A 13,679-nucleotide genomic window follows, 5' to 3' on the forward strand; every position below is an offset into this window, starting at 1 on the left:
TGTTAGCATTAAAATACTTAAACGTATTCAAAACTTTGGTAACATTATATAAATGCAGTGTAGGAGTTAGCACATCTAATAAATGTTGCAGCCAGACAGTCTTTATATTTCTAATTTTCTGTTGCTAAGGATTGAACAGAGGGTGTCATGTGAGTTAGGAACATACCAGTGAGCAATATTTTCTTCTCAGATTCTTTTTTCTCAGTGTGAATTTTCAATTCAAGTTTTCTTAAATGCTAAACTTCCATTTTTTCTTTTAAAAGTGTATTTCTGTGTGCTACTATTTGTGCAAAGATAACACCAATACCTCTGATTCCCCTTTCATTTGCAGGTATCTCAAGATGGAGTCAGTCAGGATCTCAGTGAGAGTGTTCCTCAACTCCCAGGGGAAACACTAATTACCGGTAAGGAGCTCCTGAGGCTGGGGTGCAGAGCTGGAGGACCAGTACAGCAGGATCAAGTGGCTTGAGCTCCATTTCTCTGTACAGACAGAAGGGACAAATAAGCTAGCTTTGTTTAGGAGCGTCAACACAGAGAACGTCCTGATCAAAGAGTTCTTTCAAGAGCTCAGGGCTCACTTGCCTAGCAAAAATCTTGTCTCCGTACTAAAGAGAATGATTTGGGGGAACAACATGGGTTATCTCTTGAAAGTTTCTAGCTAGAGATACAATATATACTATTTGTAATTTAAAGTTATGAAAAACAATTAGATTAAGGCTTTCACCCTGTGATGTATGTTTCAAAATGATAAGAGCTTAAAGATTCTTTTCTTTGATATAATAGGAGAATCCTTTGCCAGAAAATGGAAATTAAGTAAGGTTGTATAACATTTCAATATGGTGTTTTCTTTTCCTCTTATGATAAACCAATGCTAAGAGGAAGAAATCTACTTCGAAAGGGCCGGGTCACTCTGATTAAGAATGCAGAGCATTAATAGCTTCTGAGCCAAGTGCTGATGATAGAGACATTCAGTGGTTAGGATTGGTCCTTTCTGCCACATGTCAGTATATTTGGGGCCAATAATCAGCATTGTTACAAGGAACCATTCCATTCATTAAGATGCAGATTTTGATTTTAAATGACTAAATGGAGGTTTTAGAGAAGTGAATTAGCCATGTACCACAGAACCATGAGAAATTACTTGCTGTCCATGAACTCATAATTCTAGTCTTGAAACTAAAACCAGTAAAATATGTCTTTCCCAGTTTCTGAAAAAAGCAAAGAAATTTTGCCTTTATGGTCTTTATATGTGACATTTGAATGTTGTATATCAGCAGACAGACCTTTAACTGATGATGTAGTAACTAATTGAACTGGTATGAAGTGGCCTCTGTGTATAGTTTTCATTTAGTACCTGAAGAGAAAGGGATTTCAAAGTCATTTTAAACAACTGAAAGTCATTAACATAGCCAAGGATATCCTTGAAAGGGAAATAGCTCAAGTAGTTTCTTTTACAGTCGTGAGATGTTAACAACAGCAAAAGCCTCAGTCACGCCTGTGATTTCACGTCTGGCTCTTGTCACCTTGTCTCAGGTGGTGACAGTATTGGGGGCAAACTCAGAAGTACCATGAGTGCTTAGAGGAGACATGGGCCTACTAGTTCCCCACTGCTCCAATTCAGCCTGGCATAGAGATGTGCAAACTTTGCCAGTGTTGCTTTCAACGTTTATATTGTAGTTAAACATAGGCAAGTAATTTATATTAAGTTAGTACCATTTGTTGTATATCTTGGTATATGTTTCCATTATTTTAGGGTACTTTTTTTTATCTTACTAGACAAAGAAGTTATTTACATATGTCCTTTCAATGGCCCCATTAAGGGAAGAGTATACATCACAAATTATCGTCTTTATTTAAGAAGTTTGGAAACGGTAAGTAGATTCTGAGACCATAAAGATGATCCTAACTCTTAAGAATGATGCTAAACTGTGTCTCTTCTACCTTGCAAGATTGACTGTGGATCTGATTAACATGGGTGATATAATTGCTTCTCAATTCTTAATTTTTTTGCTTCTATAAAAAACTAACATCTATTTTGTAGGCAATAGAATAAAATATTCAAATAGATTTTATCCTTCAGAATAGAGAAGAGAGGTGATTAGAGTAAAGTGTTATAGAACAGTGTTTTTAACAAGCAGCACAGATGAGAATGAACAACTTAGAGATTTTTTTTAACAAGTTATACAGATGCTTTAGATTCACTATATCAGAATGTCTGGGCCTATGGTCCAAACACACATGAATTTTCTAAAATACCACAGAGGTAGGCATTGATGTGAATCCTTGGTTAAAGTCGACCACTCTAGAACTATCTAAGTGTCCTTTTACAAACCATTCAGTAGCGGGGTAAAACTGGGATGAGTGTGTCATGGCTTACTGCTACTTTTTCAGTCATGACCACAAAATGTTTGTTGACACATTTCAAGGGACATTCCCATTGCTGAATCAGGGACACAAAGCATAAATACCCTAGAAAGATAAGAGAAAATGTACAGCTACTGTGGTTATCACAGAAGGACTTACGGTAAATGGGATGGCGTTTCGTGGCTCACATCAGAATGCAGGGGCAGGTGGGCTTCCAAATACTCCTGGCAAATAGGTTTAAGATACATGGAAGAATAACCTGCTACTGCTTTGTACATAGGTGACTATGGGACTGTTGGGGGAAATCTAGGAAGGTTCTGGATTTTTTTTTAATCTTCTCTCATACATTACATCCCAACTACGGTTTTCCCACCCTCCACTCCTTCCAGTCCCCCATGCCTCCTCTCCCAGATCCACTTCTCTTCTGTTTCCCTTAAAAAAAAAAAAAAGAGCAGGCCGCCTAGGGATATCTACCGAACATGGTATAACAAGTTACAATAAGACTAGGCAGAAACCCTCATATCAAGGCTGCATGAGGCAGCCCAGTAGGAGGAAAAGAGTCCCAAGAGCAAGCAAAAAAAAAAGTCAGATATACCCTGTACACCAACCACTACGTCCTCTCCCCTGCTTGCACTGTTAGAAGTCCCACAAGAACATCCAGGTACACAATGTATATGCAGAAAACCTAGCTCAGACCCAGATAGGATCTGTGATTATCACTTCCCTCTCTATGAGCCCTACTTAGTTGATTCTGTGGGTTGTGTTCTCATGAGGTCCTCAACTCCTCTAGCTCCTACAATCCTTCTTCCCTTCTTCTGCAGGGTTTCCCTGGCTCTGCCTAGTGTTTAGCTGGGGGTTTCTACATCTGTTCCCATCAGCTGCTGAATGACAACTCTCTAGGCACTGATCTAGAAGGATAACTGAATATCATTAGGAATCATTTTATTGATTTTTTTCTAGCCATGTTTGGGTCTGTCCTAGGTCTCTGGGCTGTCCAGTCTCTGGTTGCCGGCCATCCAGGCAGTGTCGGCATGGGCTCCCTCTCATGCTTTGGGCCTGTCACTCAGACAAGCACCACCATTACCCAATCAAGTCTTGTAGGCAGGACAGATTGAGGGTTCTGTGACTGGGTGGGTGTCTCAGTCCCACTGCTGGAAGCCTTGCCTGGTTACATATTTACAGTGAGCGGGTGCTTGTCTTTGACAATTAATAATTTTAGTGTTTGGTGGTTGAATATAAAAAAAAAACATTGGTAGTGCCATTGACATTATTTTTATGGAATCAAGGAATAACACAGTCCCTGAGAAACACAGGGTAAATGGTGGCAATATATTCAGATAGGGTTACAAACTATCTAATACAAGCTTAATGACAGCTGGGAAGGGTGATCACTAACACTTTGCTATGTAGGGTGCTTCCTCTTTGTCCATAATGCAATGCATGGCTGAGATGTGAGAAACAACAGATTATCCAGTGTGCTTGATGACAGAGTCAAAGTTTGAAATTGTTATAACTGGCTAGAATATAAGGCACAACCAGTGACACAACATTAAAGTGTATAGATAGCCTCTAATTAGTAAAAAAAAATCAATTGTACCATTAAATGATTAAGGTCTGTCTGCAGGAATCTATCCTTTTGAAACCAGTAATAGTATCACTTGTTTAAAAATAATATACATCTATTGTGAATTAAAAGAAAAATATAATGAGTGCCAGACAAGGTGAGACAGTAGTCCTGTTTGTAGTGATGATGTGGTGATGTAAAATCCTGATGGCACCATTTAAGAGAGACATTGATAAAGAGAATTAATAGATAAGCAGGCTGATGAGGGGATCAGTGTATCAGCAATGACAAAAATAAATATTGTTCCTTTTTTCTGCAGAACACTATAAAGGGGTTTTGCTGGTTTGAGTTTGTTGTTTTGTCACTGTGAAACTGTGAGTGAATGACACAAGCTAGAGTCATTTGGGAAGAAGAAATCTTAGTTGAGGAATTGCCTACATCAGATGGGCCCATAGACAAGTCTGTGCGGTGTTTTCTTGATTGCTGATTGGATGTGGGGACGTCCGACTGTGGTCCATATAAGGGAAGTAACAGCAGCGTCATGATTTGGGCTCCTCAGGAAAACCACCCATTATCTCTCTCCAGCCCCTTTATTAAAGGAACTGAAAGCATAAAGCAAAGTTACAAGATGCTGCAAGTCAGGATGCCCATAAGAGAAGCAACCCTGGGTGGTTTGAATTAGAAGGAAAAATGCAAAGGCACAGAGGCGCAGCACATTAGTGCGCATCATTTTCCTGTCTCTTCTTTAGCTCCTGCCTCCAGGTTCCTGCCTTGAGTCTCTGCTCTGACTTCCCTTCATGCTGGATTATAATCTTCAAAGTGAAATAAACCCTTTCCTCCACAAGTTGCTTTTAGTCACCATGCTAATCACAGCAATAGAAAGTAAACTAGCTCAGGAACCATGGCAGAGCTGTTTGAACATTGAAATGCCTTTCTGTGGCCCAGTGCTTATACTTGGTTTGTTCCGTTTCAAGGAATCTTATATGTGTAGATTGAGATGCTTGGTGCTAACATATAAAATTATCAAAAATTAGAATTAAAGCTATGTCATAGGCCGTTTCACCATAGAGACTCCTGGCTTGTTGACTAGCCATTCGTATCTAGTTTCATTTTATGCTGTTCTTGATAATGAATTGGGGAAGTTATTCAAATTGTGGTAACATGAGAAGGCTGTCTATATGGTGCCGTTTTGACTATATAAAATAATGAAATTATTTCTAGAGAAGAGTCTGTATGGAATATATATGAAAAGTTTTTCAATTCTTTGGATAACCAGAGCAGAATTATATACACACATTAAATTCTTCTCATTTGTTGGTATTTCTCAAAATATCTAAAATGAATATGTATAGCTTTTTTAATTAAAAAAAACTTAGCAAGCTTATATCTTTTTTGTACATTTTTATATAGACTTCATACTATTTGTTTTTAAAATATTTTTAATTGAAATAGAATTATATCCCTTCCTCCCTTTCTACTTTCCAGCTCCTCCCTGTTACTCTCCCTCAAATTCCTTTCAGGTTCTACTCTCAAGTTGATAGTCTTTTCTGTTTGTTTTATTACATTTGTTGCCTGTGTATATGTGTCCACTGATACTCTATTGTTCCTTTCCTGTTCATGCTGCGATTTCTACAGAGACTGTTTGAGAGAAGACTGCCAGATTCTCTGGCTCTTACAATCTGTCCACCCTTCTTCCATGATGCTCTCTGAGTCATAGGCACAGGACCTATAATATGTATATATCCTGTGGTACTGGACTTCTTATGATCCATTGATATCTGCATTGTATCTAGCTGTGGTTTTGTGTAATGGTCTCCATTTTCTGTAAGGAGAAACTTCTTTGAAGGGGGGGTTAACTCCACATTTATCTGTGGGTATAAGGATAAAATTTAGAATATAGTCAGGGATTATACTGGTCTAGAAAGTGGTGGCAGTAGATATTTTTCTAATAAGATCCATGATGTCATTAGCCCCTTGAAGCTGACTAGACTGTTTCTGATAGCAGGCATGAGTTCCTTTGTTTATACATGGTACCCCCTATAGGACAGGGTTTGGCATTGAATGCATAAGTGAAGTGCCCATCTGACAATGACTGCTACTTTCTTTATTCTTCTATGATATTATATAAAGACTTTATAAGCAATTGGCCATGCAACAGTTCCAAAAGGAGACAGCTATGGTAGCAAAAAATGGAAAATAGAAGGAAAATGATTATATTCAGCCAATGAAAAAATAGTCCTTGTAGTGTTTCTTCACTTAAATGGTCCAAACCAGAATAGTAATTGTGGGTTTCTGTTGCAAAACAGAAAAAAGCCTTTCTGTATGCTTGATAAAGAATTGTCATCTCATTGGCATTTTGAAGTAGGCAACTGTTTATTTCAGATATGTAAACATTGTAGAGGGAGTGATGAATCCAGATGTGTGTGGTCTCATTTTGGAGTCAGCTTACCCATTTTGTAGATGTAAAAGTTGCATGCAGGATGTTGGTCACAGTGGTTGATTTTTTGTAGCTCTTTTTTGTAGTCTATCTCCCATCATTTGTCCTACCCACTGCCTCCAAAGTGACTCCCGCCCCCTTTAATAAAGCTGGCTTTTCAGTTCTGTGACTCCCACTGACTTCCTCTTTCCCAAAGAATAGAATTCATTCTCCTTTGTGTAGCTTGCATCCCTCTGCTATCTCCAGCCTTGATTCCTATCCCAAGCACGCTATTCTCAAACCCCTTACCTTTTATCATCATATAAATGCCCTTCTCCCCCGGGCCTGGATGCCACTTTCAGAACTTATTTCTTTTTCCTTCAGAAGCTGCCTCAAAAGTCATGACCTTTTTGGAGCCCCCACTAGCTTCCCTCAAAGTTCCCACTGCATCTCTGCCTCCCAGCAGTCCTTTCGGCATGCTTTCCAGTTAACACTGCTCGGAAACCTTCCACAACCAGCTTTGCTACACTTTTAAAATTTTATTTAAATAACATTTTTTTTTCATTTGTGTACCAACCAGTTTCCCTTCCCTCTCCCTCCTCCAGTCCCCTCCTCTTTCCCATCTACCTCCCTCCTCATCCACTCCTCCTCCATCTCCACTCAGAAAGGGATAGCATTAAGTTGAGGCAGCTCCTCCCCTTCTGTCAATGCTGGGCCAGGGAATCCAGCATGGGGAACAGGTTCCCCAAAGCCAGCTAAGCTCCAGGGAGAGGTCCTGCTCCCACAGTTAGAGACCAAGCTAGAGGACTGTCACACCCCTGTTGCTTATATAATCTCCCCTCCCTCTCTTCAGCTGGACTCCAGGAGCTCAGCCTGGTGCCTGGCTGTGTATCTCTGTACATGCTTCCATCAGCTACTGGATAGAGTATCTCTGATGACAATTAGGAGTCACCAATCTGCTTACAGTAGATGGTCAGTTGAGACACCCTCTCCACCATTGCCAGGAGTCTTCGTTGGGGTCATCCTTGTGTGGGTTCCTGGGGGTTTCCCTGGCAACAAGTTTCTCCCTAACCCCAAAATGCCTCCCATCAAGACATCTCTTTTGTTACCCTCCCCCTCCATCATACCACCAACCCCCTCCCACACTGAGCCCACCCAATCCACTCCCTCTGGTTCCCATCCCTCCATCCCTGCAACTCCTGTCCCCAGTTTACCCAGATCTTTTCTACTTCCCCTTCCCAGGGAAATATATGCATCCCTCTCTGGACCCTTTTTGTTATCTAACTTCTCTGGATTATAGGTTGGTTTTCCTTTACTCCTAATAATTACCTATGAATGAGTATGTGCCATATTTGTCTTTCTGTGTCTGGGTTAACTCATTCAGAATGTTATTTTCTGGTTCCATCCATTTGCCTGAAAATTTCATGAGGTCATTACTTTTTATAGCTCTGCAGTACTCCACTGTGTAAGTGTACCACATTTTCCTTATCCATTCTTTGATCGAAGTGCATTTAGGTTGTTTCCAGGTTCTGGCTATTTTGAATAATGCTGCTATGGACATAGTTGAGCAAGTGTCCTTGTTACCACATCCTTTGGGTTTATGCCTAAAATTGATATTGCTGAGTCTTGAGGCAGATTGAGTCCCAATTTTCTAAGAAATCGCCATACTGGTTTCCAAAGTGGCTGTACAAGTTTGCACCCCATCAGCAGTGGAAGAGTGTTTCCCTTACTGTGTTGAGCACTGGTCACTATATTTCTGTGGTTTATCTTATTTATTGTTGACTTGTTCACTGGTATTTTTTCATCTCCTAGGGTAGATTCTAGTGCATTGAAGATGCCCAATAAGTAGTATTGAGCAAGTGAATTCAGTATTATTTACATACTGCTGTGTCTGTGACTTTAACAAATATTGAATCCTTTTGATCCTCACTAGTGCAGCAGCCAAAGCAGCACACTTTTGCTAAAAGTATGTTCAGTGAGAACTCATATGTTGTTTGTTTGATCACAGCATGCAGACTACTAAATTGTGGAATCCTGAATACCATTGGGTCTGGAGTTCAGAAGTCCCACAGCCACCATATGACCTTGAATGTATCAAGGAACTTGACTTTGGTTAATAGTGTGACCACAGCAGGAGCAGCTGTAGGCATGTAACTCCATTGAAGCTAGTTGACTCTCACAAAGAAGACTGATCCCAGATTCTCAACCAGGAGCACACTGGATTCAGATCCTATTGAATGAGAGAGGCAGCTTAACATGTTCTTTGTTGAGGTCTTTGACCTAGAACCATTCTCTCTACACTATGGTGAATCTAACACCATGTGGGGTGAATGATAATACGACACTCCTCGTGGGATTCTGGAGGAGTGCCTGGGAGAGATGGGACACAGCCCATAGAGGCCCATGTATTGTTGAAGTTACAATGGAGAGGGTGATGAGTCACATATGTTTATAAACTGGAAGAGGATGAAGGAAGAGAGACAGGCCTAGTCTTCAAAGGGTTTCCAAGTCCACATATTGCACTTTCTATAGCACTATACAGACATCTGTGCTGGGGAGACAATTGAGTGATCTATGGGAATTGGGCCTCCAGCAACAGAGGCAGTAGAGGGACTAGGAGAAATCGAGATTGGAAGAAGATATATCTTCAGGATCAGAAGGCACAGTTCAGCAGAATATGTGTTACATGGAGGACCACACACTAGATGCACATTTCTGAAAGTGAATACCAACTGCAGCATGGACAGTGGGTAAGAGAGGGGGAGACTGAAAGTAGGAAGACCCACTAGAAGGTTACTTTTATTTTCTGGGTAAGCAAGACAAGCCTAATTGCAATCGTGGTGGACATAGGATGGAGGAAACAGGCTGTGGACAAACTTGGGATGATTTGAGTGGGCCATTACGAGAAGGGAGTTGGAGGAGCATCCAGCAAGAATGACTCCTATGATTTTTTGCTTGAGTGATCAGAGCTGCTGTCATTCATTGAAATGGTGCTCACTGGAAAAGGGAGTATCATATAGGTAAAGCCCAGTGGGGGGACACAAGTGAGGATTGGATTTAAACTATATATGTACATGGTGGGAACATCTCCATTATAGTTGGAAATGCATATTAATACAACACTGAAAGTGATGAAAACCACTTAGTCTGTGGGCGTCCTCAAGAAGAGAACCCTAAAAAGAAGTATAGACTCAGTTGAGAAGCACAATGGGTGACAGGAACATAGTGGAGAAAACAAAGCAGCATGACTCAGAACTTCAGGAAAAGCCTGAGTTTAGCCTCTGCTAGAGCTCTGGGGGAAAGCAGAATCTTGGGGTAAAGGGAGGGATGGTTGGACAGATGGATGGATGGAGGTGGGAAATGGTACAAGGATACAGGAGGTAGTGTGAGAAGAGATCAGGGATGGATGCCCTGTGGAGTGCATAGCAGTCAGTGAGCACAGATTGTGTGAGACGGAGTCAGGTCTTCTCTAATCTTTGATCTTCCCCATCTTGTCCTTGCTGGGAAGTCTGTAGCTCCCTTCTTGGTGAGTCCTTCGTTATCTTTTCCACCCTTACCATGGTCCCATCCACCTCCTTGCATCAGATATGTCTCTGCAGCTACAGTCATGTTGACAGTGCTCCTGAGGGTTTACTAGGCTGCTCTCGTGTTCCTGCTATCAGAAGACAACTTTCAGGAGTTAGTTCTTTGTTTCCACTGTGGGTTCCTGCAGTCAAACTCATTTCATCAGGCTTTCCGCTGTGCCATCTTGCCTGCCCCCATAACTTTTTGTTTGTGCCCCCAGTTTTTTACTTCTTAACTGCTGGTGGAGATCCCTTGACTCATAGCCAGGTTGTTCCCCAGTTCCTTCATTACATACCCTTGGTTCTCTTAAAGGTGTCATTTTGTCAGCCTGTCAGCCTGAAGGCACCTCATCTTTTCGTCCCCTCTGCAATCCTTATAGTGTCCCCACTATTTCTTTCCTGGGTGCCTACCCTTAAGACAGATCTCCTACTACCCTTTGTTCCTGGGATACCCCAGTCTCCTTGCTTTCAGTCTTCTCATGGTATGCCTTAGAGTTCCTTAGGACTCATGTGCTATATTTCAGTCCTCTGCTTGGAGACTGTCTTTGCAGACACCTCAGCTGCATATGTAGGACCCTGTGCAAGCTGCTCCTGACTGCTGTTCTTAGCATGCCTCTTCCTTCCCACTGTGCTTTATCTACCCCATTCTGGCTCCTGCAAACTACCTTCACTTTTCCTAAACCCACCCTGGGCTTTTCCTCTGGGCTTTCCTTCAGGCTATTTCCTCCAACTAAAGCATGTTCATTCCCACCCTATCCCTACCAACACCTTTCTCACCTCTTTAAACATGGCTTTGGTATATTTAAGAACATTTATAAAAGATACACTACACAACTAAAGAAATCCTATCCTCTGTTCCTGCTTTTACATCAGAAATAATTGCCATCTTCAAGTGCTGCTTCCCACCCCAAGTCATTCCCACATCTTGTTGCAAACCAGAAAGAATACAGGAGATGTGTGAGAAGCTGAATGAGTCTTCGGATGAGCTGATCGCTACCCTTGACAGTAGAGTTCAGCTCAGGGTTTACAAGTGCTGGTGATGGGAGAAATATGTTAAACTAGAAAGTTTTCTTTTCTGATAAGTCAGAAACAGCAATTTTCTTCCTTGATTAAATTCAAGGAGAAATCTCTAGCTTGACTTTTCTCTAAAAGATTATAACATAGTGATTCAGTTCTCTCTTGTTTTAGTACAGGGTGTCTTGCCACATCACCCTGGTTTGCCTTCGACCAGTGATACTCCTGTGTCCCCAACATACTGGGATTATGGTTATTGTGTATCACCATTTTAGACAGTAAATCTGTTTTTATAGCATTACCTTTTGAATCTTAGCTGGGCCGTAGTACACGCCTTTAATCCTAGCACTTGGGAGGTAGAGACAGACAGATCTCCGTGGGTTCAAGGCCAGCCTGTTCTACAAGAGCTAGTTCCAGGACAGACTCCAGAGCTACAAAGTGAAACCCTGTCTTGAAAAACAAACAACAAAAAACTTGTGAATCTTGTTCTGTTCAGTGGGTCTTTTGTTGCGCTTCAGTGACAGCAGAGCACACATTGACTTTTACTCTGTAAAGAAACTTATGTACAGGCCTAACACCTGTAGTCTGTCTGCTTCGTCTTCCTCCTGAGTTTCCTTCCAGTACAGAGCTGGGGAGCAGAAAAGCAAGATAAGTAGACTACCTGCATGTCCTTCATACAGTCTCCCAGGTATCGAACTATGGAATGATCAGGGCTGGGTATCATGCTGCTTAACAGGTGGGCACTTCGCTTCCTTCAGTGCTGTCACTGGCTGCCACTGGAACTGGAAGCTCTGGGTACCCTAGGAAAGGGATGCTGTTTACTGTCCATTGTGACCATTTGAAAGCCAGGCCCATGTTATTGCCTGGAGAGAAAGCTAAACTCCTTCATTATGAGCAAAAGCAAAAAAAAAAATGATTCTTTAAGTATTTTTCTCTTCAAATAATGCATGTAAGCCACCATGCCTGCCTGTGTCTTTTTGTTTTCAAGGCAATTATACAATGCTATGTATGGTCTAATCATGTAGGATGCTAGCTGTAGGCTGAGCATAAAATGCAAAGTTGTGAAATGTTCTGAGATCCAGCATGATGCTCAAAGATCTTCAGATTTTGGAACTTTTCGGGTTATAGGTATTGAATCAATAAATCCTATATTCCAAATCAGTGCTGGAATTCAAGGCATGGGTCACCACACCTGACCCAAACTTGAACTTCTGATCCTTCTGCTTCATCTCCTGAGTCCTGGGGCTACAGGTGTGTGCCAGCATACCTGTCATGTTCCATACTCTAGCTGTTTTGCTCTCTTGTTCTGTTGAAAAGATGTCAGTCTGTCTGAGCGTCCATATATTCTCCTCTCCCAACCTGATGATACCAAGTATTGCCAGCCTTTCCTTCCTTCTTTCACATGGGAGAGGAAAGGACTAGATGCCCACTTTGCCAAAGTATATACCTCTCCCAGAACTTTTCCCTACATGCTCCTTCTGTATCCTTTGGAGCATCAGGCACCACTCATATTGAATGTTACAGTTTTAGTTTTCGTTCGTTTTGTACCCTCTCCACTGTGCACAACTACTCAAGACTCTTCATTTAAAATTGTTTAAAAAGATACATTTGTTTATTTGTGTTTGTGTGTAAGAACACTTTGCCTACATGTAGATAAATGCACCGTGTTTATACCTAGTGCCCATGGATGTGAGAAGAGGGCTTTAGATCCCCTGGAACTGGAGTTACAGATGGTTATGAACTGCCACGTGGGTGCTGGAAATCAAATCCTCTTAACTACTGAGCTGTCTCTCTGGTCCCCCGAATCCTTCATCTTAAAATACCATCTTACTACTATCGTCTTCCTTCCCTTCTTGGAATGCTGTTTCTACTTTGTGACGGTTCACTCCTTAGCCTCTCAAGGTCTAGCTTCTGCTTGCTACTTATACTACACATTCACTGCTTAACTCCAAAGCCTTTGGCTGAGTGCTCGGCTTCCTAACTTCTCCGAAGTGGTTAATTCTTTTCACTCTTCCTTTCCTCTGTGATATGGATTCCCCTCTGCATGGCGTGAATATGTTTTAGTGCCATTAGTTAATACAGAAGGTGCTTTTGGCCAGTGGCTTAACAGAATAGAGCTAGGCAGGAAAACTAAACTGTAGAAGGAATGGTGGGCTGCGTCCCGCCACCCAGCTCCTGTGCGGCTAGCTTTATACCTGAAATAACAACACACAAATTGTATTCATTTAAACACTGCCTGGCCCATTAGTTTCAGCCTCTTATTGGCTAATTCTCACATCTTGCTTACCCCATATTAAGTAATCTGTATAGCACCACGAGGTGGTGGCTTACCGGAAAGGATCTTAACCTGCATCCATCTTGGAGAAGAGAGCTATATTGTCTGCCTCACTTCCCTTCTTCCCAGCATTCTGTTCTGTCTACTCTGCTTACCTAATTTTCTGTCCTATCAAAGGCCAAGGCAATTTCTTTATTAACCAATGATAGTAACAAATAGGCAGAAGACCCACCTACATCATTAAACTGAAGGCTGTGAGAAAGTAGGCATGGTCAGAGAGAAGCCATGTAGCTGCTGCCTGGAGACAGAGGCTTCCACTGGAGCCCTCTGAAACTTTGCTGGTAGGCCACAACCTCGTGGTGATGCACAGATTAATGGAGTTTAGGATATAAGAGCTAGCTAGAAATATACTTAAGCTATTGGTCAAACAGTATTGCAAATAATATAGTTTCTGAGTGATTATTTCGAGTCAGGGTGGTCAGG

General features: G+C 41.5%; 1 protein-coding gene across 3 annotated transcripts in view; it reads left to right on the forward strand.

The window, feature by feature from the left end:
* Window positions 1–13,679, forward strand: part of Mtm1 (myotubularin 1) — a 128,855-nt gene that overhangs the window by 23,611 nt on the left and 91,565 nt on the right. For all 3 annotated transcript variants that reach the window (XM_075957591.1, XM_075957594.1, XM_075957593.1), the window contains exons 3-4: window positions 332–404; window positions 1,777–1,871. In XM_075957591.1, the coding sequence (XP_075813706.1) occupies window positions 332–404; window positions 1,777–1,871 (168 nt within the window). The remainder of the gene's footprint in view (window positions 1–331; window positions 405–1,776; window positions 1,872–13,679) is intronic.

Source organism: Microtus pennsylvanicus, chromosome X, assembly GCF_037038515.1.
Source record: "Microtus pennsylvanicus isolate mMicPen1 chromosome X, mMicPen1.hap1, whole genome shotgun sequence".
Lineage (NCBI taxonomy): Eukaryota > Metazoa > Chordata > Mammalia > Rodentia > Cricetidae > Microtus > Microtus pennsylvanicus.